Raw genomic sequence first — 27725 nt, 5'->3', positions numbered from 1 at the left:
GTTTTAACAGACTTTCACACGCTTTGTTAATCTTTACCCCCTTAAAGCATGCCACTAGTGTAGCTTATTGCATCTTTGAAGACTACATACGCCAGCATGGAATTTTTGCGTCCATTCATACTGATCTCGTAAAACAATTATGCAAACTACTGGGCATTGAAAAAACATGCAAATCCCCGTATCACGTATCTCTACATGTGATGGCATGAACAGGACTCTGAAGGACCACCTTGCAAGTACATTAGTCAATACGGTGGGGAATGGGACAAGTATATCCCTCAGGTGGAGCTGGCCTACAATTCAAGTGTGCACTCAAGTACAGGCTTCACCCCTTACTTTATAGCTTGTGGCAGAGAGCCTCTTCTGCCAGTCGTTTTTTAAAACTGTAACTCCTCTTTCATAACCAACAGCCCCCACCACACCTGCTGCTTATGCCCAGGACCTGACCACATGACTCACACAGGCCCTCATATGGAGGCGGACCAGCAGTCTACAATGGCAAAACTGCAACAGAAACATAATTACGATGGAAAGTTGGTGTTCTTGCTTGTACAAGGAAGGAGATTTGGTTTTCTTGGATGACCCGCCTTTTGTTTCTTTCTTTTTCCCCACCCTCACCCGACAGGTGCAGGTGGCCCTGGGAATGCTATTGCTTTCAAAATAAAAGTATGGAAGGTACAAAATAAGTGTCTCAATACATTACGCCAAAATAAAAATCATAACAAAAGGCTACAGTTGTAGCCAAGACAGTTGTGAAGAGGGCACGACAAAACCTATTCCCGCTCAGGAGACTGAAAAGATTTTACATGGGTCCTCAGATCATCAAAAGGTTCTGCAGCTGCACCATCAAGAGCATCCTGACTGGTTGCATCACTGCCTGGTATGGCAACTGCTCGGCCTCCGATCACAAGGCACTACAGAGGGTAGTGCGTATGGCCCAGTACATCACTGGGACCAAGCTCCCTGCCACTCAAATGACTACCCAGACTATTTGCATTGCCCTCCCCACCTTTTACACCGCTGCTACTCTGTTATCATCTATGTATAGTCACTTTAATAACTCTACCTACATGTACATACTACCTCAACTAACCAGAAGCACATTGACTCTGTACCGGTACCCCCCTGTATATAGTCTTGCTATTGTTATTTTACTGCTGCTCTTTAATTACTTGTTGCTTTTATTTCTTATTAATATCTGTATTTTTTAAAACTGGAGTGTTGGTTAGGGGCTCGTAAGTAAGCATTTCACTGTAAGGTCTACTACACCGGTTGTATTCGGCGCATGTGACGAATACAATTTGATTTGATTTTGTTTGAGTAGGCTAAGTTAGGTAATTGAAAGTAAAAAAGAAAATACAACTAAATATAGCTCTCGCTCTTAATTTTTTGTTCAAAACTGTTCAACTATTGTCTTCTCTCGCCATGTCAACTACTCACCACTTTTTATGCAGTACCTTATGCTTTCAGTACTATATTAATTCTCTGGTCCTTTGATTGGGTGGACAACATGTTAGTTCATGCTGCAAGGGAGGTAATGGAATGGCATGAAACCATGTGTTTGGTGTATTTGATACCATTCAGTAACAGCCATTACAACCAGACCTCTCCAATTAAGTTGCCACCAACCTCCTGTTGTGGGCAGAGACAAACACGAGCCTATTGGAGCATTCTAGCATGTATTTGCGTTAGGGAACGTCTACTCTGGGAAGTGCAAAGGGTAAAGTCTACAAAAATGTGTCCACTCTGTTCGTAACAGATTTTCATTTTAGAAACAAAACTGTATTGAGATCAAATGTTTCATTGATGAGAAGATTAGCAGAATGTCATTCATTCTCCCACTGCAGGCCACCAGCTTCCTCTCACCACCATCTTTGGTAGTGAGTGGAAACACAAACTTTATACATCCGCTGAATTATCGGTCTCATTGTTCTGTGCTTCAGCCATCGAGGGAACACTCCTTTTGAAAGCAGTGAAAAGCTGCGATACTGCCCGCATTGCATCACGTCCAATGGCAGCGTCCAAACTCAAGGATCCCCAAGGTTTAATGCTCAATAGCTGGCATCTGGTGTGTCAGGTAGAATGTCACGTTGATAATGCTGCCTTGTAAAAGGTCAAGATTCATGTAACGGATGTGAAACGGCTAGCTTAGTTAGCGGTGTGCGCTAAATAGCGTTTCAATCGGTTACGTCACTTGCTCTGAGACCTTGAAGTAGTGGTTCCCCTTGCTCTGCAAGGGCCGCGGCTTTTGTGGAGCGATGGGTAACGATGCTTCGAGGGTGACTGTTGTCGTTGTGCGCAGAAGGTCCCTGGTTCGCGCCCGGGTATGGGCGAGGGGACGGTTTAAAATTATACTGTTACATTCACCCATTTTAAAGAGTTCTTACTACCACTAATATCTGTCCCGCTTAATAGACAGTTAAATATGCTCAAGCAAAGCCTTGAAGGGAATTTCTATCCTTGCTAGGAATTAAGCCCCAGGAATAGAAAAATCACACAGGTGATGTATAATAACAGTATAAAGAGCATTTATTTTTATCATAAATACAAATATTACATTTACAAATGACTTTTTATACAGAATTATTGTGGCATCATGTCTGGAGGACACTCATAACTACATCAAGGAGCTGGAGGGGCTCTGACAAAGGCACTGAACGGTACGTAACCCACATGGGTAACATCAGCAAATCATTTGCAGATCAGCTAGATCGCTGTTGCTTATTGGACTCAGCCTGCACCCAAGGCACTGGGGTTTTACTACACCTGTGGAGGCCCATCCTACACTCAGCTAATGCTGTGTCCTCAATCACCAGGGGAGCACCAAATATGAACACACTCAATGAGAAAGTCCACTTTAAACTGTCATAAGCATGGCATAGCAAGTCATAACTGAACTGAACTCAATTTGGAACAGAAGATTTAACGAATATGCATGTAGTGGTAAACAATGGCTACTGTTTTTCAAATATTGTGCCATGCTTGTGACAGAGCTAAAGCTAAACTTGTGCTCTGCTCCGGATCCTGCAAGAACAGTACTGCACCACCTCCTTCCTATCTGGCTTCAAATTCACACCGTCATTTCTGTTGGACATAAATACAGTTTTTAAAGTAGACCAACAACTGTCATCAGGAGCAGGTTGGCATTGAACATTTCTCAGCACCAGTAGAGGCTGTGGCTCAAACCAGAGAAGTGGGTGAGGAATTTACAAAAGAGGGGGTCACCACGAATATTCTCCACTCAGTATACATGTAAACATCAGTTCTTACTGGCACAATGGTTTTCCTATACCCCTCCACCATTACAGGTGTACTATGGGTAGGGCCCAGAGTTTTTCCCATCCATGAGAACAGGCCCAGGAAATAATTCAGGCCCTTACTGGGAGATGGCCGATAGACAAAATCATCCTCAAGGCTAGACTCCAATAACATAATATAGAAATGTTTATGATTAAATGTACAAACAAATGTATAAAAACTACAGGTATTGAAAAATAAAAAACAGCTGAACGCAAGGTCACAAAGCTGAATCCTGCAGCCAAAACTAGAGAGCTTCTTCAGCACCAATTCTAAACAGCAGAGGAGAACAGGTCATAGGAAGTGTGGGTTATTCAGGCTGGTTTGACAGAACTAGACAGAGCTACTGAACGGTCTCACCATTGGCTAACCTAACACTTATCTAACATTCAAAATCTGTTTATTAAAAACACAGACTCACCCTGAACAGGAAAGGAATGCACAGGTATAAAAATGGAAAATATGCAATACAAAAGTACAGTACAGCTTTGGGTCAAAGCTTTGAGAGATTGCGCCTTAGCAGAGAGAACAGAAGAGATTGCGCCTTAGCAGAGAGAACAGAAGAGATTGCGCCTTAGCAGAGAGAACAGAAGAGATTGCGCCTTAGCAGAGAGAACAGAAGAGATTGCGCCTTAGCAGAGAGAACAGAAGAGATTGCGCCTTAGCAGAGAGAACAGAAGAGATTGCGCCTTAGCAGAGAGAACAGAAGAGATTGCGCCTTAGCAGAGAGAACAGAAGAGATTGCGCCTTAGCAGAGAGAACAGAAGAGATTGCGCCTTAGCAGAGAGAACAGAAGAGATTGCGCCTTAGCAGAGAGAACAGAAGAGATTGCGCCTTAGCAGAGAGAACAGAAGAGATTGCCTTGGCAGAGAGAACAGAAGAGATTGCCTTGGCAGAGAGAACAGAAGAGATTGCCTTGGCAGAGAGAACAGAAGAGATCAGAAGGTCCAGAGGGTTGGTGTCAATTCTCTTTGAATTCAAAGGTGCGCTGACTTTTATATTGGAATTCCATGTCTAATTTCAGTTGCTGAATAGGCTGATATTCAAATGCATTCAACCCCCAATCCTTAGCCTGATTTGCTGGACACCCTGTCACTCATTCTTGTCGTGATGGAAACCATTCCCATTGGTTATTTCACTATTGTATTGGCCATTAGTTTTATTGTAGGGGTGGGCCCAAGTTTTGGCTTGAAGGACCTTGGGCAGCCTCTTGCCCTTGGTGTAGGCGTGGTACCAGAAGTTGAGGAAGAGGAGGAGAAAGACCAGGCCGTAGAGGCCTATTATGTAGATGAAGATTGGGAACTGGTAGGGACAGTCCTTCATGAAGAAATACTGCCAGATGTGGGTGGTCACGATCACAAACTGGATCTGAGGACAGACAGGAAGGTTATATATTACTTGTTTTGAACATATAAGGAGACCATCCCAAGAGGCCCAACAGAATATCCTTGTCCATAAAAACTTATGGGTGGCTCTCTCGTATTGGTTCAAATTCAACTCCCCCACTAGTGTAGTAGTGAAGTGCAGTACGAACCAGCTGAATGGTGGTGAGATACTTCTTCCACCAGAGGTACTTCTGGTAGGCGGGGCCCAGGGCAGACAGGCCGTAGTAAGAGTACATGATGACATGGACCACACAGTTCAACAGGGCATGGAATGTCCCCTGGCCACCTGGAGGACGACACCAGCAATTAGCAGTCATGGTTTGCTGTTCTATTGGGCAATGCTAACCCTAGATGGACAGGTTTCCAGGTTCCACTTCCTACAACAGCTCCTAAGGAAGATGACCTGCTGAATACTGAAATTTTTCTGGGACAGTCGATCACTATATACATCTGGTAGTATGCCCATTTGTAAGTAGTTTAATACAGTCATGGGAGTAACTCAAGTTCTTGTCTACTGTACCTGCAGCGAAGCGGACACCAAACCACCAGGTAAAGGGCATTATGGAGTGATGGTAGACATGGAGGAACGTAATCTGGCTGTTCTTCTTCCTCAGAACAAAAAAGATCTGACAGGAGGGAGAATTCAGCCATTTAGAACAGAACAAGAGTGAAAATGACAGAAGGGAAAAGGGGAAACCTAGTCAGTTGTACAACTGAATGCAGTCAACCAAAATGTGTGTTCCGCATTTAACCCAAACCCTCTGAACAAGCGAGACACAGATAGTCAGAAAGCTGTTCTAAAAAGAACCAACTTACCGTATCCAACATCTCTATGAACTTTGAGAAGTAGTAGAGCCAACACGTCCCTGCCATCTAAGGAGAGAGAGGTTATTAGTGACAAGTATAATTACGTTACTTACAGATAAGCAAAACTGTCACAGCACTGAATTTTTAAGGTAAATAATATGAGTTTCCTGTTTTATATGCATTTACACAATATGAGGTTAGAATAATACTGTGAAAATAATAATGCCCTTTCAGTGTAAGAGCGGTTTGAAAAGACTGCCGGAATAGTCAGCCTGCTTTGGTAGGATGGTGGCGGCCTAACAGGCCTCACCACACAATGATATTATGCAACACAGGAAACGTGGTGTGAATCACTCCCATGGAATGACCTGCTCTCAATGCTTCTTTGTTCCAACAGCTTGTTGGCATGCTAGAGTCAGTGGGGGATTCCACAGGTGAATAAGTGCTCATAAGAAGAGAGGAACGACCAGTAGTAGTTCTCTGCCTGACTGTTGCAGGTAGAGTCACATTCCACAGCTCTTACCCTCACTGCCTGCGGCGAGTCCGAGTAGTCCACTAGGTCACAGTGGAACGTGTAGCCCGTCCCCCAGCCCGACATCACATACTACAGGAAGGAGAGGCAATGAATTAAAAACATACTCCAAATCACAACACACTAGTTGTTGCATGGCTCTCCTTTATGCAAAGATTAGACATCAATAAAAATGTATCGTCTTCACACTGAAACTAAAGAAAGTATGACGGCACCCCCCTCCCCCACACACGTTTCTTAACACCTAGTACAAGTTGGTGTTTGGTGACAACCATTAAACCTTGACAGTCTGACAAAAGAGTGGAACAAAAAAGACATTTCACTATATGGCCTATGGATCATGACCTGCATTTCCTGCTCAAGACAGGTTCTGCACACCAGTCAACGGGGAGGAATTTGTCACCAAAAGGCATCCTTTCCTGTTTCCTTGAGGTAAATCACTGATCTGTGCCCCTACAATGAACTAGTGTCAATGGGAAAACCCTCAATCTACTCCCGTTTCACGCATGTGTTATATGAACCCAGAGGGTGGTGCAGTCTGCCCAACGCATCACCGAGGGCAAACTACCTGCCCTCCAGGACACATCTTTATGTACATATTCTTCATCCCTTTACACTTGTGTGTATAAGGTAGTTGTTGTGAAATTGTTAGGTTAGATTACTCGTTGGTTATTACTCCATTGTCGGAACTAGAAGCGCAAGCATTTCGCTACACTTGTATTAACATCTGCTAACCATGTGTATGTGACAAATAAAATTATATTTGAACATAAGCATTTCGCTACACTCGCAATAACAACTGCTAAATGTGTACCGTATGTGATTTGATTTTGAACCATTGGTATAAAAACACCTCCAACTATTTTGAGATTAAGTTTGTCTTGCCGCTGACAATGTAATGATCAGAAGTAATTAAGTATGAAATGTGATCCTGAAGCATATCCTTCTTCATATTAAACTTGAGAAATCCCAACTGCTTCATTTCTTTGCCTCTCGCCTCAGACTGTCCTGCTTGACGAGGCAGTATAAAACACTAGAGCCTGTCAGTCCATTGAGAAAGAGACTCACCTCATAGCACATGTAGAGGGACAAGGCAACGACACTGAAGTTGTAGATGATGAGAACTTCTTTGAGGTGGAAGGCCTTGCGTTTCTCCATGAGCCGGGGCCCCAGCCGCGTCACAAAGTAGATGTACGCCACGATTACTACGGTCTGAGGGAGCGGCGATGACATGAGAAACCAGTCTTCTGTCCTGGGGTCTTGACAGCAGAGAAGGGTTGAGTATATGATTCAATAAAATATATCAGTACATCATGCCATCTAGCCAAGCATTCAACTGTGATGCACCAACAATATGTTTAAGAGGGTAGGTTACAGTTGATTCTCATGGCTTGTAATGATGATCAGCGCTATTTCATCAACCCCAGAAGACCAACCTCGGCTAGATACACAGCCAATATCTGTCTACTTCCACCAAGGAAAACATAGGAAGAGAATGTTGCATAATGCTTTCATTCGTTATACTCTGGCTTCTACTGAAAACATACAAAAATATATAGATTTTTTAGTTATTTAACCAGACAAGTCAGTTCAGAACAATTTCTTATTTACAATGACGGCCTACCCCGGTCAAACCCGGACGACGCTGGGCCAATTGTGCGCCGCCCTATGGGACTCCCAATCATGGCCGGATGTGATACAGCCTGGATTCCAACCAGGGACTGTAGTGACACCTCTAGCACTGAGTGCAGTGCCTTGGACCGCAGCGGCACTCGGGAGACCCATTTGCCTGAAACATGTAGCCTAAAACCCATTTTTCCTTTTTAATACAAAAACTCAATCTATTCATTGTTGTCGGACAGCAGTTAGTGATGGATCCTCACCTGCATTATTCATGAAGTTCCCATACCAGAGTCCGACCCTGGTCGTTAGATCCCTGAACTCCATGTCTCCCGGAGCTCCTTCAGCTGTCCTGGAGGAAACACTGGGGTCATAGGTTAAAGGCCCAATACAGCTGTTTTTTTATATCTCAATAATCAAATAATTTATGGCTAACAGAAAATACATTAAGGTAAACCGTTACCTTACTGTGTTTTCAATTAAAATTGTAAAAAATAAACAAAAATGGCTTCTTAGCAAAGGGCAATTTCTCAAGCAAGAATGGTTTTGCTTGGATTGTCTGGGAGTGGTTTGAGCGGGGAGAGGAAAACCAAAAATTAGCTGTTATTGGCAGAGAGGTTCAGAAAACTTGTTCTTATTAGTCTATTTACCACCTGGTGTCAAGCAGGCAGGCCAAAACTCCATCACACCAAACAGGCTGAAATTTTAGGCAGTCTTTTCAAACCATTCTTACACTAAAAAGACCAGAATTTTCACCATTTCACAGTATTATTCCAACGTAATTGTGGAAATAGATATAAAACACTGGGGGGGGGGGATTCACATTTGACAGAGGTAATACAGAGCTACACATTTTAGGCAGTCCTACAGGGATGATCCACATGAAGGGATACTTCGGGACTTTGACACCGAGGCTTTGATCTACTTCCTGAGTCAGATTAACTTGTGGATATCACTTGGAGGTAGTTTTGAGAGCCAATGCTAACTAGCGTTAGCACAATTACTATAAGTCTATGGGTATATGCTAGCAGATACCCATAGACCTCCAGTCATTGTGCTAATGCTAATCAGAAACTTCCTTCAAACCACACGTATACATAAAAATGGTATCCACGAGTTCATCTGACTCTGGGGAAGTAGATAAAGGGCCCGATTGCCAAAATACAGAAGGATCCCTTGAAAACTGCCACCGTGTCCTAGATAACCAATTTGCCTCTAATAAATATACATATTCAAATATGGTGACCCAAAGTGGACGGGTCATATAACACAATATACCAGCCATGCGCGAAATACTATTGTTGAAGTGAAAAGAATCGGATCAGCATTTCTCTGCTTCGGTCAGTAGCTCAGAGGGAGACTAGGGAAGGAGTGTTGATAGTACAATGGCCATCAGTCAGGGTTCCGCACACATAGGGCTCTGGTCAAAAGTAGTGCACTAAATAGGGTGCCATTTGGAAACGCAGACATGGTCAGCATGCAGGGAGCAGCAAAACACTCATTGACTGGAGTGTGTGGCACACGTTCACATTGGGACAAAGTCAGTTTCACACACGCAAGCTTCACTCAATTAAGAGAATATAATAATTATGTTATTACAACTCAGTTGAGTATCAGTATCACCCATCTATTCTACTCAACATTTTCTCTTATTTAAGATGGCCTGTTTTCTAAATATCATTATAAAACTTTGAGCCATGAATTCTTATTGGCTGAAGGCCATGGTATATCAGACCGTATACCACGGGTATGACAAAACATTTAATTATACTGCTCTAATTACATTGGTGTTGTGCCTAAGAACAGCCCTTAGCTGTGGTATATTGGCCATATACCACACCTCCTCTGGCCTTATTGCTCAAGTATACCATTCCCAAGACAACATACCTGTTGCTAGGCAGGGGGGAAGGTTACACACATTTCATTTGAGTAATTTAGCAGTTGCTCTTATCCAGAGCGATTTACAGAAGCAATTAGGGTTAATTGCCTTGCTCTTGGGTACAGACCGATTTTTCACGGGATTATTTTTGGCTACTGGCTCCTTGCTCTTAACCACTAGGCTACAGACGATAAAGACCACAACTGAATCGGTCAAAGAAAATGGTATTGGTTGCGTAAAAATATTTTGAAGATATTATTGCGGGTGTAGGGCTATACACACCGGTATTTATGCACGGACAGGTTTGTTTTTACTTTAGCTTCTATAACGGTATTTGAATGTTTGGTAAATGTGATACGCCATGTGTAACGTCAATTTTTATAGTTTACTCCGCTACTTGAGTCATCCTTCTCCGCTCTCTCCCTCCATGCCGCTTTCCACACAGACCCTGTCCCACCCGTCACTCAAGGAGCGCATGGTGTTGTTGCTTGACCACGATACTCTTTCGTTCTGTCTGCAAGGTAATACACACAAATGGTCTGTATAGACAGTATTGTAATAGTAAAAGGTGTATACAGCAGTAGTTATATAGGATGAGGCTAGAATACAGTATATACATATGAAGTGGGTAAATCAAGGAAAGCTCCCTCCCTGTTAATGGGTAAGGATAAATGCCATGCATTTACAGAGAGAACAGCTACATGCGGCGAGCATTACTATCCTGTCATCATCTCTCTATTCAATAATACCACAGCCCGAAGACACAGAATGCCAAGCCATGGAACAAAGCTGCATTGTATAACAATTAGGCCAACACTCAACACAACTGGATTGCTGTCTGACATGTTCACCATGTCCAAGTCAGATTTCCTTTCAAACGGTTTCCTGCATACTAAACCAGTAGATATCTAAGCCATCATGCCATACATCTCAAGCAGGAGAGGAGGGTTAATTTTATAAATGCTCTTCAAGAATCAGCATAACATGTAGGCCCAAGTAATGGCTAGTACAACAAGCCTGCATTTAGACAAACCACGTGAAGCAGTCGCTTTAAAATTCCTAGAGGGGTAGGGCTTTTTGAATAGGAACTTCAGTTCTCTTGATATTCACAAGTACGCAAAGTTCCTCCCAGGCCATTCAAATTAACTGAATAATTGAGTTAAAGGTCTGATTTGTGAGGGGCATCAATAAGAGAAGACAAACAGAACTCATCACTGGGGACACCAAGAAACTTAATTCTAAAGATCCACACAATGCAAGATCAAATCTGCCTGAAAACTACACATTGTCCTTTGGAAGTATTTGACTTTAAAGTATTCCAAAACACACAAAAAAACACCCAATAAATTTACTGAATACAGTATTGTGTACAGAAGAGACTCAAACGTGTAAATCAACACCACAGTATACAAGGTGGTTATGAAATCTAACAGACCCGTGTAAAGTTCCAGAGTATTGGATACACAGTGTTATCTGACAAAGCCTACCGCGTGAAACTACCTTAAGATAAGAACGTAAGCTTTAACAATCAAATGCTGTCTGACTGGTTTAAGGGAACAGTATACAGTAAGAGGGGAAAGGGAGCAGCTCCCATTTCAGCACAAACCTCAACCCTATCCAGGGCCTTCTCACCCAAGTAAGGGGATGCATGGAACATTCAAAACTAGATTTCCCTATATAAAACATAGATCAGAGTACTAGTAAGTCTACAGGATATGCCTGAACTGGCATTAAGTGTTCAAGCACAGAGTTGCCCTGTATAAAACTCAAATCATATGAGTTGAGCCGAGGGCAAATAATGTTTATTTAACTAGGCAAGTCAGTTAATAACAAATTCGTATTTACAATAACAGCCTACCAAAAGGCCTCCTAAGGGGACGGGGGCTGGGATTAAACATTTAAAATACATTTTATTTTATTTAAACTACCGCAAGCAATAGATCCAAACGCTGAACTAACGTCCCCGCTTTGCTGCCATAACACACAATACCCCCATGACAATAAAATAAAATCACATTTGCTAAAGTATTCAGACCCTTTACTCAATACTTTGCAGAAGAACCTTTGGCTTTGATTACAGCCTCAAGTCTTCTTGAGGGGGAGTTTCTCCCATTCTTCTCTGCAGATCCTCTCAAGCTCTGTCAGGTTGGATGGGGAGCATCACTACACAGCTATTTTCAGGTCTCTCCCGAGATGTTCGATAGGGTTCAAGTCTGAGAAATGCAACCCTAGCATTGTCTTGGCTGTGTGGTTAGGGTTGTTGTCCTGTTGGAAGGTGAACGTTTGCCCCCAGTCGGAGGTCCTGAACACTCTGGAGCAAGGATCTCTCTGTACTTGACTCCATTCATCTTTCCCTCAATCCTGACTTGTCTCCCACTCCCTGAATAACATCCCCATGGCATGATGCTGCTACCACCATGCTTCACCGTAGGGATGGTGCCTGGTTTCCTCCAGATGTGACGCTTGGCATTCAGGCTAAAGAGTTCAATCTTGGTTTCATTAGACCAGAGAGTCTTTTTTCTCACGGTCTGAGTGCTTTAGGTGACTTTTGGCAAACACCAAGCGGATTGTCAAGTGCCTTTTACTGAGAGTTGGCTTCTGTCTGGCAACTCTAACATAAAGGCCTGATTGGTGGAGTACTGCAGCGATGGTTGTCCTTTTGGAAAGTTCTCCCATCTCCACTGAGGAGTGCTGTCAGATTTACCATCGGGTTCTTGGTCACCTCCCTGACCAGGGCCCTTTCTCCACCGATTGCTCAGTTTGGCCGGGAGGCCAGCTCTAGGAAGAGTCTTGCTGGTTCCAAACTTGATCCATTTAAGAATGATGGAGGCCAGTGTGTTCTTGGGGACCATCAATGCTGCAGAAATGTTTTGGTACCCTTCCTCAGCTCTGTGTCTCAACACAATCCTGTCTCAGAGCTCTACGGCCAATTCCTTTGACCTCATGGCTTCGTTTTTGCTCTGACATGCACTGTCAACTGTGTGAACTTATATAGGACATGTGTGTGCCTTTCCAAATCATGTCCAACCAAATTGTAGAAACATCAAGGATGATGAATGGAAACAGGCGCAACTTCAGGTCTCAAAGCAAAGGGTCTGAATACTTATTTTTTATACATTTACATTACAGTTTTCACTTAGTCATTATGTTTTGTGTGTGGATTGAAAATGTTTTATTCAATCAGTTTTAGAATAAGGCTGTAACGTAACAATGTGGAAAAGTCAAGGGGTCTGAATACTTTCCGGATGCAGTGTATAGTGTAGTAGGTGATTACTTGAGATAATACACTACATGGATCTACACATGGCACTTTAAAAGGTCAGATCATGCAAGTTTCTCTTTTGACATGGTGTCTTGACTACACACAAGAGGATAGCACTCTAGTCAGAGTCATTCAGAAATGTGGGTGACATGGTGACCCCATTAGACGCACGCTTTGACATGTTTGTTTCAGTTTATGCAACTCTGACACACCTTTCCTGTCTGACAGCTCCCACACTGATGAAGCCATCAAATATACCCAATTAAACTACAGTACTCCAAACTAAATTAAACTACACGACCAAAAGTATGTGGATACCTGCTCGTCGAACATCTCATTCCAACATCATGAGAATTAATATGGAGTTGGTCCACTCCTTTGCTGCTATAACCACCTCCACTATTCTGGGAAGGCTTTCTACTAACGTAAACACACTCACTTTTGGACATCGCCTTGGTCCGTACAATTGACCTTATTTTAGTGCCCCAAAAACGTAATACTTCCAGATCAACTGTAATGTCAATACCATTGTAAAGCAGTTTCTCCCCTTTCCAACATAATCAATTACATGACCTCTACGCTGCCCATTTCTGTATGTTTCAAGAAGGCAATGAGCTCCGTTGGGTGTTTTTAAAAATGGTGGGTGGGGAAGCGAAACTAAGGCGTGATAGTGAGGAGAGATGTGTGGGAAAACTTTTTTTTCCCCCCACTCGATCTGTCCAACTTATCACCTTTAAAATATAAATAAAACACTATAAAGAGCTTATATAATGTGTCATTACATACCTATTTGAAGGTTTGTGTCGAATTTGAATCGGGTTTTTAGTGCGGTGCTAAAGTGACCTTCAGAAGTAAACAGCGGCTTTGAGATTCATGATCGCCTGCAAAAATGACTTACCCCAGTCACTGTCCATTTCTTGTTTTTAAACAATGAAAGAAGTGCTACACCTGGTGGAGAGAGATTGTAAGACAGAAATAGTTGCTTTATGCGTGCTGTATGTTACAGCATGACACGTCACGATGTAACGGAGGGTCCGTTTTTTCAACTTTTCTCCAATACTATACAGCCATTACCATGTCAATCAACGCTTGAATAGAAACGTAGTTCACACCCCAGATTTTGAAGTCAACACAGTCGTTACAGTCCAATTAGTTTTCTTTGCAGCCTCGTTTGAATGTCGTGGTTGAACACCATTATTATGTATAGAATGGGGTGAGTTTACGTTAGCTGTTGGAACATTTATGTGGGGACTTGCTTCTTTTCAGCCACAAGAGCATTAGTAAGGTAGGGCATTGATGTTGATTAAGGCTGTCTCGCAGTCTGCGTTCCAATTCATCCCAAAGGTGTTCGATGGGGTTGAGGTCAGGGCTCTGTGCAGGCCAGTCAAGTTCTTCCACACCGATCTCGACAAACAATTTCTGTACCTCGCTTTGTGCACAGGGGTATTGTCATGCTGAAACAGGTAATGGCCTTCCCAAACTGTTGCCACAAAGTTGGAAGCACAGAATCATCTAGAATGTATGCTGTAGCATTAAGGTTTCCCCTTTACTGGAGCTAGAGGTTCTTGCCCAAACCATGAAGAACAGCCCCAGACAATTATTCCTCCTCCACCAATCTTTACAGTTGGCACTATACATTAGGACAGGTAGCATTCTCCTGGCATTCGCTAACCCCAGATTTGTCTGTCAGATGGTGAAGTGTGATTTATCACTCCAGAGAAAGCGTTTCCACTGCTCCCAAGTCTAATGGCGGCAAGCTTTACACCTCTAGCCGACGCTTGGCATTGTGCATGGTGATCTTAGGCTTGTGTGGCTGCTCGGCCATGGAAACCCATTTCACGAAGCTCCCGGACAACATTTATTGTGCTGACGTTACGTCCGGAGGCAGTTTGGAACTAGTTAGTGTTACAACCGAGCGATTCAGTACTTGGCGGTCCCGTTCTGTGAGCTTGTGTGGCCTACCACTTCATGGCCGAGCCGTTGTTGCTTCTAGACATTTCCACTTCACAATAACAGCACTAACAGTTGACTGGGGCACCTCTAGCAGGGCAGACATTTGACAAACTGACTTGTTGGAAAGGTGGCATGCCATAACGGTACCACGTTGAGTCACTGAGCTCTTCAGTACAGGCCATTCTACTGACAATGTCTGTCTGTGGTGATTGCATGGCTGTATGCTAGATTTAATATACCTGTCAGCATGGGTGTGGTTGAATTAGCCAAATCCACTCATTTGAAAGGGTGCCCACATACTTTTGGCCATGCTGTATCCAGACACTCCACGGAATATTGGCTAGTTGGAGAATCACAGTACTTGGTTAAGCCATAATTAGATGCCACCTGCCAATAGGCTCTTTGGAAGGATTGCCAGAAAGATAAAAAAATATTGAGAGGAACCAGCAAAGGTTCCTAAAGCATTGTTTCATTTGTCCAGAGAGGCATATTGACATGTAAAGGCATGAAAAGAAATAGGGGGTCACAGCACAAAACATCTGGAAACAACTGTACAAGCAAATTATTTAGTAATTTGTTTAGACCTAAATAAGATCCATGCTATGATGTATTTTATGATTGAAGGATCAATTTAGCTTGTTAAACAGTATTGGCACTTAGACTGGAATCAGGCGCTATGGACATAATTTTATGAAACTAAAATATAGGTCTTTGGGGGTAATCTAATCCATAAACACTGACTGAAGGATGTCAATAATCTGGGAAGATTCTGTATGGAGGAATGGCATTATGACCCACCCAAATGTGTTCGCCAATATTTATATAGTGCCATTTTCCTTGCAAGGAGAGGGTGCACAAAATATTGGGAAAAAACAGGTACAAAGAATTGACACTGATCTTTTTGGGAGAAAAGTATTACGTAAATATCTTTCTGAACAATTGTATTCGTAAATCTAAAATAATGATTATCATTGTTTGGAGAAAACAATATAGATCTGTATTTTTATCATAGGCCTACTTTCTAGAGAAGAAATTCGCAGCTAGAAAGCAAGGTAAAACTAACAGCATGCGCAACACCTGAATTATAAAATTGACCTGAAGGCTCGAGGAGAAAATACCAATAAAACCACCGCTGATCATTTGGAATATTGCCACAACGTTTATAACTCCTAATTTCCCACAACAATGGGTTGCGATGAATTATGCGCCACACTCTCGACATTACATCTAAAATAAATTAGGGAAGCAAGATTACAAAAGTATTTAATTTAGTAAAATAAAATGTTTCCTCCCTTATCGCCACCCCTGAAGACCAGGTTAGATTCAACAGCCGATACAAAGGCACGATACCTGATAAAAACAGGAATCGATCAGGGCTGCAGCAGCACAGACCAGGCATCGAAACAGGTGCAAAGATGGATGCCGCATAACACGGACTTCAAGCAAATCCCTTCAACCTCAGTTTACACTTAAGAGAAAATGCCGGACAATGTGTGACAAAGGTAAAAAATAAGTGAGGGCGTTTAGCCTACTGTATATAGCCTACGTTAATATGACACCTTCATCCTGCTGAGACTGCGTACACAAGGAAGAAGTTATTATTCAGTGTATGAATAATGTAGCAACACAATATGGTATAGGCTACCTGAACATAATTCACAAACCTCCAATGTTGTGAGAGAAGTATCCTACTCGGTCTTGTGTTACTACTCCGGCTCAGCTGTAAGCAATTGACGACAGGTGTGTCAAATGTAATTTCCAGGGAGTCGCTTCCCTACTGTGCAACTACCGTCCAATGAGTGAGTTATTTTAACTTGAAGCGTGGGGCACCTGTCTTTGGCCCTTGACGTGAACGGGCAAAATCGGTGAGGGAGGAGCGCCGCTCGGTCATGTTGTCAAGATGGCAGTACATATCGTCCAGAAACATAAAACATATCTTTTCTAATTCGTTTTCATTGGGAGGCAGATAAAGCGGGAGGCAGACAAATCACTTTTGTATGTGTGTGTGTGTGTTTTCACATACAAAAGTGATTGCTTTTGATGAACACGCTTTATCTGCCTCCCAATGAAAACGAATGAGAAAATATATGTTTTATGTTTCTGGATGATATGTACTGCCATCTTGACAACATTTGCCCGTTCACGTCAAGGGCCAAAAATTGGTGCCCCACGCTTCAAGTTAATATAACTTTGCTTATATATATAAAGATACACACACACACACACACATATATATAGATACACACTTTTAGATATATACATACATAGACACACACATACACATTTAAAAATATATATATTTCCTTTATTACCCTCCAACGCCTCCCCCAATTGCCAATTGGAACAAACTAGTGAACAACAACTTAGGCCTGTATTTCCAGTTTATACATTTTTATGGTCACAGTCTATTTTACAACCGTTTTTTAAATGAGTTTTATTTGAACTATTGTCCTTCCTCTACCCTCAACCTTTCCCATATATGTATGATGTCCATCCCATTTGATTTCCATTTGCCACATCTTTCAAACTACTGTTTCTAAAAAGTTCAGAACCTATATACGTTTTACAGGCACTGTATGTTTTATATTAGTTATCTTGTTATTAGTCTCGACCTTCAGCTCCATCAGCCCCTCCCATTTATCTCTTAACACCATCCATATTGGATTTCTACTTGCCATATATTTTTCAACTGTGCTGTTTCACAAAAGCTCTGAACCTTTCCATTCTCATTGTTTCTAAAGATTGTAAATTGAAAATAAACATTTTTGCTAAAAGTATTATTTTATTATTGATCGATTTGACTATGACTTTTCAGATCGCCCAGTAATGCTATCTGAAGGGTTAGCACCAGATAAATATTGCAATTCTTCAGCCCTTCCTGGACTTGTGACCAAAAACAAGCTTCATATGGACAGTACCAAAACAAACAAACAATCTAATGATTCCTGCCTCTTCGCAGCAAATACCGCAGAGCTGGGAAGGTTGTATCCCCCATATAAATAACATTATTTTGGTTGCAAGAATTCTGTATATTATAATTTGACCATGCTGGTCATCTATGAACATTTGAACATCTTGGCCATGTTCTGTTATAATCTCCGCCGGCACAGCCAGAATAGGACTGGCCACCCCTCATAGCCTGGTTCCTCTCTAGGTTTCTTCCTAGGTTTTGGCCTTTCTAGGGAGTTTTTCCTAGCCACCGTGCTTCTACACCTGCATTGCTTGCTGTTTGGGGTTGTAGGCTGGGTTTCTGTACAGCACTTTGAGATATCAGCTGATGTAAGAAGGGCTTTATAAGTCAATTTGATTTGTATAATAATTTAAATGAAAAAAGTCCACGTTTTAGTTAGCTGCATGGATGACATAACTCCACCAGTCATATTTATAACATAATTTACGATTTTTTAAAAATGTTTTTTTAATCAATTAGTATATTTGAGTTTAACCACAATATTTGTTGTATTATTTGTTTTTCTGGTGGATTAAATTGAAATTGCAATTAATTTTCTATGGCTTGTTTTTAAAAAAAGCGATATTTGGGAGATTATTTCCTTTTCAAATAACTGAAAGTGAGTAGGTGTAATCTGAATAAAAGTAAAAATGCATTTCTTGAACATAGGGTGAAACATTCTTATTAATTTGCTAGAGAACCAGTTCGGATTGAAGTACCACTTTTGTATGACTGAACCCTTTAGTGAGAGGTCTAATGCTTTAATAATTTCTGCCCTCCGAATTCATATTTATTATAAACAGGCCCATTTAATTTTGCCATTCCAAATCAAATGTAATCTTTTTTCTTTTATAATGGAGAAAAAAAACAGTTCACAGGTGTAGGCAAGACCATAAGCAAATAGGTCAACTGTGATATGACTAAAGAGTTCATCAGGGTGATTTTTACACAAATACAAAGGTATTCACCTTTCCATGGTAGCAAGATCTTATCTATTTTTGCTAACTTTCTATTAAAATGTATTGGAGTGAGATCATTTATTTATTTCAGGATATGTATACCGAGTCTTTCCACATCACCATCAGATCATTTTATTGGTAAACTACATGGTAAAGTAAAAGTATTATTTTTTTGTGATCCAATATGTAATACATTTATCATAATTTGGTTGTAATCCAGATTTACAGTGAGGGAAAAAAAATATTTGATCCCCTGCTGATTTTGTACGTTTTCCCACTGACAAAAGAAATGTCTATAATTTTAATGGGAGGTTTATTTGAACAGTAAGAGACAATATAACCAAAAAAATCCAGAAAAACGCATGTCAAAAATGTTATAAATTGACTTGCATTTTAATGAGGGAAATAAGTATTTGACCCCCCCTCAATCAGAAAGATTTCTGTCTCCCAGGTGTCTTTTATACAGGTAACGAGCTGAGATTAGGAGCATACTCTTAAAGGGAGTGCTCCTTATCTCAGTTTGTTACCTGTATAAAAGACACCTGTCCACAGAAGCAATCAATTAGATTCCAAACTCTCCACCATGGCCAAGACCAAAGAGCTCTCCAAGGATGTCAGGGACAAGATTGTAGACCTACACAAGGATGGAATGGGCTACAAGACCATCGCCAAGCAGCTTGTTGAGAAGGTGACAACAGTTGGTGCGATTATTCACAAATGGAAGAAACACAAAATAATTGTCAATCTGCCTCGGCCTGGGGCTCCGTGCAAGATCTCACCTCGTGGAGTTGGAATGATCATGAGAACGGTGAGGAATCAGCCCAGGACTACACGGGAGGATCTTGTCAATGATCTCAAGGCAGCTGGGACCATAGTCACCAAGAAAACAATTGGTAACACTACTCCATGAAGGACTGAAATCCTGCAGCGCCCGCAAGGTTTCCCCCTGCTCAAGAAAGCACATATACATACCCGTCTGAAGTTTTCCAATGAACTTCTGAATGATTCAGAGGACAACTGAGTGAAAGTGTTGTGGTCAGATGAGACCAAAATGGAGCTCTTTGGCATCAACTCAACTCGCCATGTTTGGAGGAGGAGGAATGCTACCTTATGACCCCAAGAACACCATCCACACTGTCAAACATGGAGGTGGAAACATTATTCTTTGGGGTGTTTCTCTGCTAAGGGGACAGGACAACTTCACCACATCAAAGGGACGATGGACGGGGCCATGTACCGTCAAATCTTGGGTGAGAACCTCCTTCCCTCAGCCAGGGCATTGAAAATGGGTCGTGGGTGGGTATTCCAGCATGACAATGACCCAAAACACACGGCCAAGGCAACAAAGGAGTGGTTCAAGAAGAAGCACATTAAGGTCCTGGAGTTACCTAGCCAGTCTCCAGACCTTAATGCCATAGAGAATCTGTGGAAGGTTCGAGTTGACAAACGTCAGCCTCGAAACCTTAATGACTTGGAGAAGATCTGCAAAGAGGAGTGGGACAAAATCCCTCCTGAGATGTGCAAACCTGGTGGCTAACTACAAGAAACGTCTGACCTCTGATTGCCAACAAGGGTTTTGCCACCAAGTACTAAGTCATGTTTTGCAGAGGAGTCAAATACTTATTTCTCTCATTAAAATGCAAATCAATTTGTAAAATTTTTGACATGCGTTTTTTTCTGGACTTCGTTGTTATTCTGTCTCTCACTGTTCAAATAAACCTACCATTAAAATGATAGACTGATCATTTATTTGTCAGTGGGCAAACATACAAAATCATCAGGGGATCAAATACCTTTTTCCCCTAACTTGTAGATCCTCTATGAGGCTGTGGAATGATCCAAATTGTGGAGTTAAAAGAACACGAATCATCAGTTTTCAATGACACCTTTGTTTTTAAGCCCTGTATTTCTAATCCCTTGATATTATTGTTGGATCTGATTTTAATAGCTAACATTTCGAGGGCCATAATAAATAGATATGCCGATAGTGGACAACCTTGTTTTACTCCTCAACACTTTAAAACTTTCTGAGAAGTAGCCATTATTTACTATTTTATACCTAGGGTTACTATACATGATTTTAACCCATTTTATAAGAGATTCTCCAAAATTGAAATGTTCCAGGCATTTATATATTAACTCCAGTGATACTTTATCAAAAGCCTTTTCAAAGTCTGCTATGAATAGCAGGCCTGGTTTCCCAGATTTTTCATAGTGATCTATTGTTTCTAGTACTTGCCTTATATTATCTACAATATATGTCCATGTAAAAAAAACAGTCTGATTAGAATGAATAATGTCTGATAATACCTTTCTTAATTCTATGCACTATACATTTTGCATCGCAACACTGAAGTGTAAGGGGACTCCAATTTTTTAAGTCGACTGATTCTTAATATTTCGCACTTCTATCCTGTTTCAGTAATAATCAATATCAGACCTTCTTGGGTGTCTGATAATCTACCATTTACAAAGGAGTGGTTAAAACGGTCCTCACACCTCAACTGATATGCCATCCAGCCCTGGAGTTTTCCCAGACTTAAAGGCTTTAATTGCATCAAGAAGTTCATCCTCTGTAATTTCACCTTCACATGAGTCGTTCTGTACGGCTGTTCATTTGACATATTTAATAGAAAAAATAGTTTTGGTTAGAGGAGATGGAGGAGACTGAAATGAAAACATATGGTTAAAGTACTTTGCTTCCACTTTCAAAATATAATTTGGTGAATCATAGGTGACTGTCATTTGTAACAAGTTTCAGTAAATTATTTTTGGTAGCATTTCTATGTTAAATTGTTCCCCATATCCCATCCAGTTTGATTTATTATTATCCTCCATTTTTTTGTTTTTCCTCTAACTTATTCTTAGCCTCTATGGTACAGTTGTTATTGCTATCTATCTGTTCTATTAGACCCATTTCCTTTGTTGGTATGGACTCCTTTTACCTAAATTGCTTTTGGTTATTAATGAATTAGTACTGAATTGCATGACCTCTAAATGCACATTTAAAAGTGTCCCATACAATAAGCGGATTTAGAACAATTCAGTTATAAATTCCTATGTCCTAGTTAACTTGTTTTTATCATCCAATAGGCTTTGATGACATTTCCAATATCCCTGCCCACGTAGAAATTCAGGTAGAGTAATGTATATGCCAATTATCTGATGGTCCGACCGCATTTTATCCCCTATCAACACTTTTTTCACTTTTGGTACCAACAAGGATGACATAATAAATAAGTCAAGACGACTAGCTTGATTGAGCCTCAGCCATGTACTGTATATCTCACTTGGTCAGGATATTTAAGCCTCCAAATATCCACTAGTTCCAATATATCCATGCCATTAATTAATGATTTCCTTAAGAGCATGAGGGTGATAGTTTGTAGTGTGATTTCCTTTACGGTCCATTGAGGTATTTAAAACAGTATTATAATCTCCCACCATAATACTAGTCTTGTATTGCTTGCAGGGTTGATCATTTATTATATAGATTTTAAAAGAAGCGTGGATCATCATTGTTTGGTCTGTAAAGGTTAATGAGCCATATCAGTTTATGGGTCAATAACATATTTAAAATGGTCCATCTACCTTGCGGATCTGTTTGGACTATTTGCACATTCAGATCAAATTTACTGTTAATTATTTTCATCACACCTTTTGAGTTTCTTTGCCCATGGGAGAAGTATATTTCACCCCTCCAGTCCATTTTCCACTCACCATCTAAAATCGTTGAATGAGTTTCCTGTAAACAATATATATTATATTCCTTCTCTTTGAGCCAGGTAAATATTGATTTTATTACTATCTGCTAAGCCATTACTATTATAACTGGCTAGACTTATTTCACCATAATGAGATATGTCAAATCTATTCATCATAATATATGTTTGTAAATTTACCATTAAAAAGTACCATAGTGATTGAGTATCCATATAGCTGTACAATGATATTTGCAATGATACTAAGTAACCCTCCAAATGTTCTCTACTCCACCCACCAAAGCCCCTCCCAAGTTGGGTTGTCATCCCAGTGACCAGCAGACCACACGTCCCCCCCAGATCTACAGGCCCTCGAAAGGCCAGGACCCATCCTTCGATAAGAGCACACTGTCACCCACAGAACAGAAGCTGATCAACCGCAAAAAGTATTTCCAATGAGCTCACATCAATTTGATTTATATATTGCTATTAAAAAATATATACACAACTGTTCAAAAGTTCTGGGTCACTTAGAATTGTCCTTGTTTTTTTAAAAACAGCACATTTTTTGTCCATTAACATCAAATTGATCAGAAATACAGTGTAGACATTGTTGATGTTGTAACTGACTATTGTAGCTGGAAACTGATTATTATTAATGGAATATCTACATAGACGTACAGAGGCCCACTATCAGCAATCATCACTCCTGTGTTCCAATAGCACATTGTGTTAGCTAATCCAAGTTTATAATTGTAAAAAGCTAATTGATAATTGCTACAGGGTTTTCTAATGATGTTAGCACAGCTGAAAACTGTTGTCCTGATTAGAGGCAATAAAACTGGCCACATCAGCATTTGTGGGTTCGATTACAGGCTCAAAATGGCCAGAAACAAATAAAACTTTCCTCTGAAACTCGTTAGTCTATTCTTGTTCTGCAAAATGAAGGCTATTCCATGCAAGAAATTACCAAGAAACTGAAGATCTCGTACAACGCTGTGTACTACTCCCTTCACAGAACAGTGCAAACTGGCTCTAACCAGAATAGAAAGAGGAGTGGTAAGGCCCCGGTGTTCACCTGAGCAAGAGGACAAGTACCTTAGAGTGTCGAGTTTGAAAAATAGACACCTCACAAGTCCTTAACTGGCAGCTTCATTAAATAGTACCCGCAAAAAAACACCAGTCTCAACATCAACAGTGAAGAGGCGACTCTGGGATGCTGGCCTTCTAGTCAGAGTTCCTCTGTCCGATGGCTGTGTTCTTTTGCCTATCTTAATCTTTTCTTTTTATTGGCCAGTCTGAGATATGGCTATTTCTTTGCAACTCTGCCTAAAAGGCCAGGATCCCGGAGTAGCCTCTTCACTGTTGACGTTGAGACTGGTGTTTTGTGGGTACTATTTATTTCTTAGTAACCCCAAACTTTTGAACGGTAGTATATATATATATTATAGTTGAAGTCGGAAGTTTACATACACCTTAGCCAAATACATTTAAACTCAGTTTTTCACAATTCCTGACATTTAATTCTAGTAAACATTTCCTGTCTTAGGTCAGTTAGGATCACAACTTTATTTTAACAATGTGAAATGTCAGAATAATAGTAGAGAATAATTTTTTTCAGCTTTTATTTCCTTCATCACATTCCCAGTGCGTCATAAGCTTACACACTCAATTAGTATTTGGTGGCATTGCCTTTAAATTGTTTAACTTGTGTCAAATGTTTCGGGTAGCTTTCCACAAGCTTCCCACAATAAGTTGGGTGAATTTTGGGCCATTCCTCCTGACAGAGCTGGTGTAACAGAGTTAGGTTTGTAGGCATCCTTGTTCGCACACGCTGTTTCAGTTCTGCCCACAAATCTTCTATAGGATTGAGGTCAGGGCTTTGTGATAGCCACTCCAATACTTTGACTTTGTTGTCCTTAAGCCATTTTACCACAACTTTGGAAGTATGCTTGGGGCCATGAAAACCCATTTCATGAAGCTCCCTGTAACGAATCTCTTCGTCGTCTGAGGAGGAGTAGGAAGGATCGGACCAATATGTAGCGTGGTAAGTGTCCATGTTCATTTATTAAACTGAACACACAAAACAAAATAACAAAGTGAAAGGAAGAAATGAAACAGTTCTGTCAGGTGACATACACAAAACAACTACCCACAAATCATAGTGGGAACCCAGGCTACCTTAGTATGGTTCTCAATCAGAGACAACGATTGACAGCCACCTCTGATTGGGAACAATACCAGGATAAAAGCAGAAATACAAAACAAAAACATCAAAAGCCCACCCCAACTCACGCCCTGACCACACTAAAATAGAGACATAAAAAAGGAACTAATGTCAAGACGTGGCACTCCCGACGAACAGTTATTGTGCTGACGTTGCTTCCAGAGGCAGATTGGAACTCGGTAGCTTTTTAAAAATTATTTTATATATATATATATATATATATTTCACCTTTATTTAACCAGGTAGGCTAGTTGAGAACAAGTTCTCATTTACACCTGTGACCTGGCCAAGATAAAGCAAAGCAGTGTGACACAGACAACAACGCAGAGTTACACATGGAATAAACAATAAACAAGCCAATAACACAAACAAGTCAATGACACAGTAGAAAGAAATAAAGTCTACATACAGTGTGTGCAAAAGGCATGAGGAGGTAGGCAATAAATAGGCCATAATAGCGAAGAATTACAATTTAGCAGATTAACACGAGTGATAAATGAGCAGATGATGATGTGCAAGTAGAGATAGAGAAGTAAATAAAAAACAGTATGGGGATGAGGTAGGTAGATTGGGTGGGCTATTTACAGATGGACTATGTACAGCTGCAGCGATCGGTTAGCAGCTCAGATAGCTGATGTTTAAAGTTAGCGAAGGAAATATAAATCTCCAGAGCATACAGGTTGCAGTGTGTTAGGAAGTGCTATTTCTTATGCAGGTGACCAGCTTGCTGCTATTACATTGCTGTAACTGAGACAACGTATTTTCACAGTGAAACATGTTAAGTCCCATACAGGATAGCTTTCACACAGCGCACACACCAAATCTCCTTTGTTAGCTGAACATTGTGTGACGGCGGGATTCTAGAGTGACGGACGGCCCAGCTGAGCCAATGCAAGAAGACTACCCCCAGCCTGAACCAATCCGAAGAACCGATCTTCTAGAATCAACCTACTTTCTGTTCTGTATAAATTGTGTGTGTTGCGGTTAACTCGCTCTCTTTCCTGCTGGTTCTGTCGAGCTAACGGAAGGGCCGTATTTCCGAGTACCAGATATCTTCACTCTGAATAAACTGTCGCTTGTCGTACAATTTTACCACCTTGTCTGAATCGATCCTTGACCGGCTCGCCCTTCTACATATCCTATTATCAACAAGTGGTGGGTGGTATAAGGGGCTTTGGTAACAAAACGGATGGTGATAGACTGCATCCAGTTTGCTGAGTAGAGTATTGGAAGCTATTTTGTACATGACATCGCCAAAGTCGAGGATCGGTAGGATAGTCAGTTTTACGAGGGTAAGTTTGGCAGCATGAGTGAAGGAGGCTTTGTTGTGAAATAGAAAGCTGATTCTAGATTTGATTTTGAATTGGAGATGTTTAATATGAGTCTGGAAGGAGAGTTTACAGTCTAGCCAGACACCTAGGTATTTATAGTTGTCCACATATTCTGGTTCAGAACCGTCCAGGGTGATGATGCTTGTCGGGCATGCAGGTACGTGCACCGAACGGTTAAAAAGCACACATTTGGTTTTACTAGCGTTTAAGAGCAGTTGGAGACCACGGAAGGAGTGTGGTATGGCATTGAAGCTTGTTTGAGGGTTAGTTAGCACAGTGTCCAAGGAAAGCCAGAAATATACAGAATGGTGTCGTCTGCGTAGAGGCTCGGGCGAGTAGCTACGGGGGGAGGGTGTAGCTGTTGGCCAGGGTTGGAGTAGCAAGGAGGAAGGCATGGCCAGCCGTAGAGAAATGCTTATCGAAATGTTTGTTTATCATGGATTTATCGGTGGTGACCGTGTTACCTAGCCTCTGTGCAGTGGGCAGCTGGGAGGAGGTGCTCTTGTTCTCCATGGACTTTGCAGTGTCCCAAAATGTTTTGGAGTCGGGGCTACAGGATGCAAATCTCTGCTTAAAAAAAGCTAGCCTTTGCTTTCCTGACTGACTGTGTGTATTGGTTCCTGACTTCCCTGAACAGTTGCATATCGCAGGGACCATTTGATGCCATTGCGGTCCGCCACAGGATGTTTTTGTGCTGGTCAAGGGCCGTCAGGCCTGGAGTGAACCAAGGGCTATATCTGTTCTTAGTTCTGCATTTTTTTGAAAGGGGCATGCTTATCTAAGATGGTGAGGAAATTACTTTTGAAGAACGACCAGGCATCCTCGACTGACGGGATGAGGTCAATATTCTTCCAGGATACCCGAGCGTTTGACAGTGATGAGGGGTGGTCGTTTGACCGCAGACCCATAGCGGATACAGGCAATGAGGCAGTGATCGCAGATCCTGATTGAAAACAGCAGAGGTATATTTGGAGGGCAAGTTGGTCAGGATAATGTCTATGAGGGTGGCCATGTTTACGGATTTAGGGTTGTACCTGGTGGGTTCCTTGATGATTTCTGTGAGATTGAGGGCATCTAGCTTAGATTGTAGGACTGCTGGGGTGTTAAGCATGTCCCAGTTTAGGCCACCCAACAGAACGAACTCTGAAGCTAGATTGGGGGCGAGGAATTCACATATGGTGTCCAGGGCACAGCTGGGGGGTCGATAACAGGCAGCAACAGTGAGAGACTTATTTCTGGAGAGATTAATTTTTACAATTAGAAGTTCGAACTGTTTGGGCATAGACCTGGAAAGTATGACATTACTTTGCAGGCTATCTCTGCAGTAGATTGCAACTCCTCCCCCTTTGGCAGTTCTATCTTGACGGAAAATGTTGTAGTTGGGTATGGAAATCTCAGAATTTTTAGTGGCCTTCCTAAGCCAGGATTCAGACACGGCAAGGACATCAGGGTTGGCAGAGTGTGCTAAAGCAGTGAGTAAAACAAACTTAGGGAGGAGGCTTCTGATGTTATCATGCATGAAACCAAGGCTTTTTTGATCACAGAAGTCAACAAATGAGGGTACCTGGGGACACGCAGGGCCTGGGTAGTGTTGTAACCGAGGACACGTTTCAGCACTCGCCGGTCCTGTTGTGTGGCCTTCCACTTCATGGCTGAGCCGTTGTTGATCCTAGATGTTTCCACTTCCCAATAACAGCACTTACAATTGACCGGGGCAGAAATGTTATGAACTGACTTGTTGGAAAGGTGGCATCCTATGATGGTGCCACTTTGAAATTAAAAGTTACTGAGCTCTTCAGTAAGGCCAGTCTACTGCAAATGT

General features: G+C 41.4%; 1 protein-coding gene across 4 annotated transcripts; it reads right to left on the bottom strand.

The window, feature by feature from the left end:
• Nucleotides 1-2511: 2511 nt before the first annotated feature.
• On the bottom strand, nt 2512-16581 carry LOC118358518 (elongation of very long chain fatty acids protein 7-like). Of its 4 annotated transcripts, none has more exons than XM_035736442.2 (8): nt 16381-16581; nt 7905-7993; nt 7090-7280; nt 6013-6093; nt 5499-5555; nt 5203-5308; nt 4832-4968; nt 2512-4665 (listed from the first exon to the last, which is right to left on the bottom strand). In XM_035736442.2, the coding sequence occupies exons 1-8, from the start codon at nt 16386-16388 to the stop codon at nt 4390-4392; spliced, it is 945 nt and encodes a 314-aa protein (XP_035592335.1). In that variant the 5' UTR covers nt 16389-16581; the 3' UTR covers nt 2512-4389. The 4 variants fall into 4 exon arrangements, with proteins under 4 accessions (XP_035592335.1, XP_035592338.1, XP_035592336.1 ...); XM_035736445.2 differs by having other exon boundaries at nt 7905-7988; nt 16400-16580; XM_035736443.2 differs by having other exon boundaries at nt 16400-16579.
• Between the last annotated feature and the right edge of the window lie 11144 nt (nt 16582-27725).

The sequence above is a fragment of the Oncorhynchus keta genome, chromosome 25 (genome assembly GCF_023373465.1).
Source record: "Oncorhynchus keta strain PuntledgeMale-10-30-2019 chromosome 25, Oket_V2, whole genome shotgun sequence".
In the NCBI taxonomy this organism is placed as follows: Eukaryota; Metazoa; Chordata; class Actinopteri; order Salmoniformes; family Salmonidae; genus Oncorhynchus; species Oncorhynchus keta.
This window is presented reverse-complemented; position numbering and strand designations above follow the sequence as displayed.

Excerpts from the sequence above, each read along its gene's own strand:
- LOC118358518 (XM_035736442.2), bottom strand. Across the intron at positions 5,556-6,012 it reads ACTCGCCGCAGGCAGTGAGG|ATGGCAGGGACGTGTTGGCT; the intron begins GTAAGAGCTGTG and ends CTCTCTCCTTAG. Across the intron at positions 4,666-4,831 it reads ATCTCACCACCATTCAGCTG|ATCCAGTTTGTGATCGTGAC; the intron begins GTTCGTACTGCA and ends GTCTGTCCTCAG.